The sequence below is a fragment of the Malaclemys terrapin genome, chromosome 8, assembly GCF_027887155.1.
Source record: "Malaclemys terrapin pileata isolate rMalTer1 chromosome 8, rMalTer1.hap1, whole genome shotgun sequence".
In the NCBI taxonomy this organism is placed as follows: domain Eukaryota; kingdom Metazoa; phylum Chordata; order Testudines; family Emydidae; genus Malaclemys; species Malaclemys terrapin.
In genome coordinates this window covers 14,361,675-14,369,053 of record NC_071512.1, presented here as the reverse complement: position 1 = coordinate 14,369,053, position 7,379 = coordinate 14,361,675, and the positions used below count along the sequence as shown (strand labels likewise).

The 7,379-nt window shown below is 44.3% G+C and overlaps 1 protein-coding gene across 4 annotated transcripts in view; it reads left to right on the top strand.

Annotated features, from left to right (window-relative positions):
- The first annotated feature begins 4,588 nt into the window (after positions 1 to 4,588).
- Positions 4,589 to 7,379, top strand: part of ACSL6 (acyl-CoA synthetase long chain family member 6) — a 107,601-nt gene continuing 104,810 nt past the window's right edge. For 3 of the 4 annotated variants that reach the window (XM_054038241.1, XM_054038237.1, XM_054038240.1), the window contains exon 1: positions 4,612 to 4,693. In XM_054038241.1, coding sequence (XP_053894216.1) covers positions 4,621 to 4,693 — 73 coding nt within the window. In that variant the 5' untranslated portion in view covers positions 4,612 to 4,620. Of the gene's footprint in view, positions 4,694 to 7,379 lie in introns of all 4 variants that reach the window. The other variant, XM_054038236.1, reaches the window with a different exon arrangement.

Below are 7,379 nucleotides of genomic sequence, written 5' to 3'. Positions count from 1 at the left end.
AAGGACTAATGCTCTCCTTGGATCTATGAACGGGAATTTTGAGTAGGAATAGAGAGGTTATATTAGCTCTGTATTTAGCATTGGTGTGGCCACTCCTGGAATACTGTGTCCAGTTCTGATGCCCTCAATTCAAGAAGGCTGTTGATAAACTGGAGAGGGTTCAGAGAAAAGCCACGAGAATGATTAAAGGATTGGAAACATGCCTTATAGCAATATATTCAAGGAGCTCAATCTGTTTAGCTTCACTAGAAATGGTTAAGGGATGATTTGATCACAGTTTGTATACCTATATGGGGAACAAACATTTGCTAATGGGCTCTTAAGTCTAGCAGGCAAACATATAACAAGATCCAGTGACTGGAAATTGAAGTTAAACAAATTCAGACTGAAAGTAAGGCACACATTTTTAACAGCGAGGTTAATTAACTATAGAAAAAAATTACCAAGGATAGTGATATATTCTCCATCATTACACATTTTTAAATCAAGATTGGATGTTTTTCTAAATGATATTCTCTAGTTCAAACAGACATTATTTTGGGGAAGTTCTATGACCTATGTTATGCAGGGTGTCAGACTAGATTATCACAGTGGTCTTTTCTGGCCTTAAAATCTGTGAATCATCACAGCCAGTGTAAGGTAAGAATTTTAAATGTTCAGCTCAGGTGATATGAGAGTGGAAAAGAACTCTGGTGCCCAATGGAAGGTAAATTATAGCTCTCCAGGTACATTTTCTGCATCATAGAGGCCGACTGAATATGCATTAATTTTAATCAAGTGTAGTTCTACAAATCTCACTTTAATAAAGTTCTCAAAATGTTACAGAAAAACCTTTCCTCAGGTGTATTTCAGCAAGTTTCCCATAACCTTACCACAGACAAATGTAGAAGGTATAAAACAGCGAATTGTGCCTAAAGCTACAGTTCCTCTTTTTTAAAATGTGTCTTTGAAACAAAATATCAGGTAAATGAGATTTCTCCATAATCTGCATCATACTAGCAAAATGGAGGTTCTACCTACATACAAATGCTGCATGATCATAACTCTCTGTGAGTCTTAGCAATTAAGTAGCCCTCTGTTAAACTGCGGTTTCCACAATCGTTAAACTCATTTTAATCATTGTTCACTTGGATAAGGCCTGTTTTTTCTCATGACTTGATGTCTTATCAAAATCTACCCATGCTTTAAATGTTGCATATTGGATGACTTCCCTGGACTTCTGATTCCAAAAGTTGGTAGTGATTTAAGTGATGTTATGCAGCCTGCTAACTGCATACTAAAATAAGCAGTGATGGGAACTGTAGTTTGGACTCAGCATTTCGCCTCCAAAAGATGGGATACCATGTAGGAGTCAGGTTAATTTACTAATGGATAGATTTTTCACAAGTACCTAATGGAGCTAGGCACCCAGCTCCCATCAAGGAGATTATCTGGTGAGACTAAGTAATAACATGGAAGGCTATTTTAATGTATTTTGTGCCTCATGTTTGGTCTGGCAGTGCTGGTAGTTTAACATAAAGGAATATTCTGTGTAATATTGCCAGTCACCTATAAGACTCAACTGATGAGCCGTCACATAGTATTAGAATTTAGAGGTTGGAGTTTACATCAACTGCACAGAAAAGTGATAGGTGGAGATCGCTGGAAAGTTGGGTGAAAGAGATGGTTGGTGTAGACACAGTCTGCCCTAATTGGCATGTGGTTATTGATCAGACTGAAGGAGAATTGAGGGAAGGAGTAGCATATTGGAGACAATGCCTGTCCCCCATATGTACAGTTTAGCAGTTCTCCACTTAGATTCCCCCTGGTCTTGTAGTGGAGCGCAGGAGAGAGGCTAGTAGAGAAGCTCCTGGGGAGACAAAGAGGGGAGAATCCCATATAGACAGCACACTCAGTGGGCAGAGAGCGGGGCTGAACACCAAACTGGTGCGTTTTTTCCTCTTTACAGTCAACAGGGTGGAAAGTTAGTTTTTCAGGAGACAACTTGAAATCATGTGGTTTGTTACTCATTTCAGTGAGTAGTTTAAAGGGGAGAGGTGCAGAGTCCACTCATTTAGACAGATAGGAGGTTGGAGAGGTTTAGATATCCTGGTGATGAGCACAATTTGAAAATAGATATAGCTTTCCAGGTAGTTATAATTGATACTGAGCAGGTAGTTGCATTTGTTCCAGAGATGAGTGATGGATCTGACTGACTCAGAGATGTGAAGGATTTTAATGTTTTTATAATGAAACGGAAGGTGAGATCTTGATGAGTGTGCACATGGCAGACAGCATTGACTTTGAAATGTAGGGAAGCGCTGAGTCACTTTGTGTTGAGCCATAACCCGTCATAGAAAATATTTTCCAACCTCTTGGTCAAGGTGATAAAGCCTTTACGGAGATAACTAGGGAGAGGTAGTGCCATTTCGTGGAAATACGTCACATTCAACAAAAATTTGGTGAGAAACAAAAAGGGAAGAAAAATGTTGGTTTTCCCATTCAGAACGTCTGTTTCATTTTTTAATTTTAGAGAATAAAATATAAAAAATTGTATAAGTCAAAATTGGAACAAAATGTTTTGATCTTATCAAACGAAATGTTTCGATCCACCCCAAACAAAGTTTTTAACAGAATTTATGTTTACAGGAAACTACTATGTTGTTTTTTCTTTTTGGAATGAAAGACATTTCAAAGTTGTGAAACTTCCCCCCCCAAAATGAAAAATCCGGTTCCTCACAGCTCTACTCCAGATCTCCTGGTGGCTGAGATGCTTCCCAAGCAGCCTGGGTACCTGCTCCCTGGAGAGCACGGAGCAGTTTGCATGCTAGCACTGTAGAGTAACTGTGCTGATGGGCCAAACCAGCTTGATCTGAGCACCCCATCCCCCTGTTCTGAAACCCCAATAACAGTGCTGTGCTATCACAATTTTAGAAGTGCAAGAATTACTTAAAGAGAATCAGTTTCTCTTCCAATCACTCTCATCCTTCCACCTTAAAGAAAAACATGGACTTTTGTCTACATTGGGAATTCTGCACCGGTTACAACTGGCATAGCTGCACTGGTGCTAGTCCAGGGGTGGCCAAACTTTTTGGCCCGAGGGCCACATTGGGATTGTGAAACTGTATGGAGGGCAGGGTGGGGAAGGCTGTGCCTCCCCAAACAGCCTGGCCCCTGCCCCCTATCCGCCCCCTCCCACTTCCTGCTCCCTGACTGCCCCCCTCAGAACCCCTGACCCATTCAACGCCCCCTGCTCCTTGTCCCCTGACCGCCCCCTCCCAGGCCCCCCATCCCTAACCCCCCCGGAACCCAACCCCCTATCCAACCTCCCCTGTTCCCCATCCCCTGACCTCCCCCCTCCAGAACCTCTGCCCCATCCAACTGCCCCCTGCTCCCTGTCACCTGACTGCTCCCCGGAACCCACAGCCCCTTATCCATCCCCCCCATCCCCTTAACACGCCGCTCAGAGCAGCAGGACTGGCAGCTGTGTCGCCCGGCCAGAGCCAGCAACGAGGCTTGCAGTCCTGCTGCCCAGAGCACTGTCGGCGTGGCAAGCTGAGGCTGCGGGGAAGGGGGAACAGCAGGGGAGGGGCCGTGGGCTAGCCTCCCCGGCTGGGAGCTCAGGGGCCAGGCAGGACGGTCCCACAGGCCAAATGTGGCCCACAGGTCGTAGTTTTCCCACCTTGTGCTAGTCCCTAACGTAGACCGGTAAAGCTGTTATAAGACATGATATGCACCAGTGCAATTTATCCTGGTCTCAAGGCAGGATGAACTGCACTGGTACTTATCGCAGTTTAGCCTGTCTGCTATACAGGTTTGCACTAATGAAGCTGTCTAACTGAGACATTTGATTCTATTGTCACTGCTACCAACTCCCACACTTCCACTGGCAAAGGATGGAACAGCACATGTGACTTCACCACTGACCCATCCCTAGAATGGTCTGTGCCTCTTCTCTTTCTGCAAAGCCCTTCTCATACCCAGCAGTGAGAGATTAATTTTCTGAGACCAGCTTATTCAGGAAAGGATGGAATAACTAATTCCCCCAATCTGCTTTGTCCAAATGTTCACCACAGACCATAAAAATCAACTTGGCTCTCTGTTCTCTTGCATAGTCCTTCGCCGTATGTGAAGACCTGAACATTTCCAGAGGCGCTGAGCGCCTACAGCTCCCATCGGCTTCAGGTGGAATTGAAGCGCTCAGCATCTCTGACAATCGGGGCCTCTAGGAGCATTCCGGTGCATTGCTGCTGCAGGGCATCATATTTGGGCAATTTCTTTGGACACAGGTTAAGATATCAGAAACCACCAAATAAAGTTTCTCCCCTTCCCATCCCCTCTTTCCCCTCCCACTCCCCCTTGCTGCCTGGGCTGCTGGATTTCCAGGAGGGGGAGGGGAATTGCTCGCATGCACATCAGTGAGCTCTACCCAAGTGGGATGCATTGTCCCCTTTAAGAAGAAGCTAGAGGTCCCCAAGGAAGGGGGATTGCTAAAAATATCATCCTATGCTGTGGGAGTAATTGACAAGCATGCTGCGCCTTGGAGCAAGCGGAGTGGTTGAGTCCCAGCTGCTGCTACTGCCTCAGTCACTGCAGTGAATGTGCTGCAGTCACCCCACCCCCAGTCTTTTCAGGCTGCCCATGCTGCAGCCGGATCCAGCAGGCATGCTCACCTTCTTCCTAGTGTCTGGTGGCTCCATCTGGCTGTTTATGGGTAAGTGCTTCTCTAGCTCTCGCCATTCCTCCTTGGCATTGCCTTTTCAATCCCTTTCTTGGTATTTACTACTGTTCCCTCCCCCCCGTTCTGTATTATTTTTCATCTTCTCCTTTTTAATAGAATCAGAATTAGGCTGCATGAATGTTACGTCAGCAGAGGGGTTGCTGCTCCGGTCCAGCAAGAGAGAAATGACAGCTCCGGACCTTTACAAATTAGGCCCTTTATGCAATGACCTCTGTGCATTTGTCTTTACTCTGTTTCGGCTACTCAGCACATTCATTTCTTCTCTCTACCCTTCCCCCTCCCACAGCAGTACAGTAAGGTTATTTCAGATACCTTTAGAGAGAAAAGAGGCAGAGAGAAACATGCCGTTAAAAGCTGCGATGGTTTAATCCATAGATGAATATTTAATATTATGCTGCGTACATATAATCTGAAAACTGCAGTGAAATATTAATGCAGCTTGATAAAGTAATTACAGCTGTGTGCTCAATGGAAAAGATTACATAATTCCTCTCCTCTGATCTCGCTGACTTATTCAACTTATTCATCCTATGTAATTTTGTTCAGATAAGGCTTTTTCTCCGTATTATGTGTGTATGTGTCATGGGGGTGGGTACATATCTATATAGGTATATATCTAGAGAGAATATATGCCATATTGCTTTGTTTGAATGAGCGATGACTTAAAGAGTGTTTGATCAGGCCGGAAGAATTACTGCATTTGTGTAATAGGTGTTCGTCTCTTTGGTACTTAAAGGCTCGGTTTTAAATGGTTGTAATCTGCTGCATAGATTCAATATTGAGTACTTCAAATGTTGGGGTGCGGGGGGTGGGGTGGGGAAGAAGATTTTTCTAAGAAAAGGTAACTTCTAGTATTTGTGCTTTATTTTTCTTACTAATAATATACTTTTCTCTAGACAAATACAAGTCATCCATAAGGAAGAAATGCAAAGAGGGAATGGTTTTAAAATGTAGCCTCTCTCTGCAGCATTGGGTTAGATGTTCGAGCAAAAGGCACCAGAGCGGCATAGCGTGCAGTAGTTGTTAGTGCTCATATTTACTCTGCTTCTATGGTTTCATTTTAGGAAAGGGAATATTTTAATGCCGAAACAAGTGAGTGCCTAATATCACTAGCCTAAATTTTGCTCTCATATATATATATTGGCTACTGCCATTTTAATTAGTGAGCTTGCATCTGCTTATACCAGGGCCCTTAACCTGCTCCCATTGAAGTCAATGGCAAAACTGGCCCAGTGCTGAATTTGGCCCAGTGGAAATTGCATTTGCGTATCCGAAGGCAGAATTTGGCACAGTGGCTTCAGGTAAATATATAAGGCCATGCTAGGGCTGCACTTGTTTCCTAGGCCCAAAGACTGCCCTGAGTTACACTCCTGAATTCACTGGCGTAGAACAAAATTTGGCCTGTGCGGTGAAAGCACATGCTATGCAAGCGTCTCCACCCTGTTCTCCGCATCATCTCATGTATTGATCAGAAACTGGGGGTTGTGCTCCACTGGTTTGGGTATTTATTTTGCTCAGTGCAGGCTCGTGTCCAAATGCATTTCACTTGTGAGCCGTTGGATTTGAGCCTGTGTCCGTGGAGGCAAAAGGCTGCTGCCTGACTCACTATGCCTTGTAATCCCCGGCCTATTTTACTTTACCATGTGTAGGTTGATTTTTATCCAACATTTTGACCTCAAATGAGTACGTGCCTTTGAAAGGATGAGGCAGTTTTGTTGCCCCTTCGCTGATACCGCTACGGAGAAGTAGCGGAAGTGGAAATTCATAGGAATCACTAGTAAACTCATTTGTTGAAAACGTATGTAACTACAGATGGAAAAATAGGTATAAGTGTCTGAACTGCATCAACCATAGTGGCTTAGCACGGCACAGCTGCACCATTGCTTGCTGTTCTGTAATTCATATACTCGTTTTTGTAGCGTGGATCCACCCTCTAGGGCACGTCTTCACTACCCGCCGGATCGGCGGGTAGCAATCGATCTATTGGGGATCGACTTATCGCGTCTAGTGAAGACACGATAAAATCGATCCCCGATGGCTCTGCCGTCGACTCTGGAAATCCACCGCAGCAAGAGGCGGAAGTGGAGTCGACGGCGGCGCGGCCGCGGTCGACTCGCCGCCGTCCTCACAGCCAGGTAAGTCGACCTAAAATACGCAACTTCAGCTACGCTATTCACGTTGCTGAAGTTGCGTATCTTAGGTCGACCCCTCCCCCCCACCCCGTAGTGTAGACCTAGCCTAAGACACCACTTTCAGAAAAAGGCAGGATTAGCAGCTGTGCTGATTTACATAAAATCCTGCCTGTTCCCATCCATTGCAGCCCAAAGCAAATGCTTAAATTCATTTCACTTAAGACTTCCAATCCGATAAGAATTGTCACCACTTGGTTAGGACTAATCTGCTGAGCTCCGTAGGCTTTTTAATCTATAATGTTAAACTTCTAAGAACAATTGTACGAATGAAGCAAAGTTAAAGCTCTTTTAAATACTGGAGAAAGTGAGCCAAGAAAAAAAAAGCAATGTTATTTTTACAAATGGTTTCCTACAATTAGTACAAGCTTTCCATTGTCTTAATGGCTTTTCTAGCCATAGTATTCCCACTGTAAGAGAAGTGTTGTAAATAGATACTTGACAATTCCCCATATTACTCCAAAATAAAA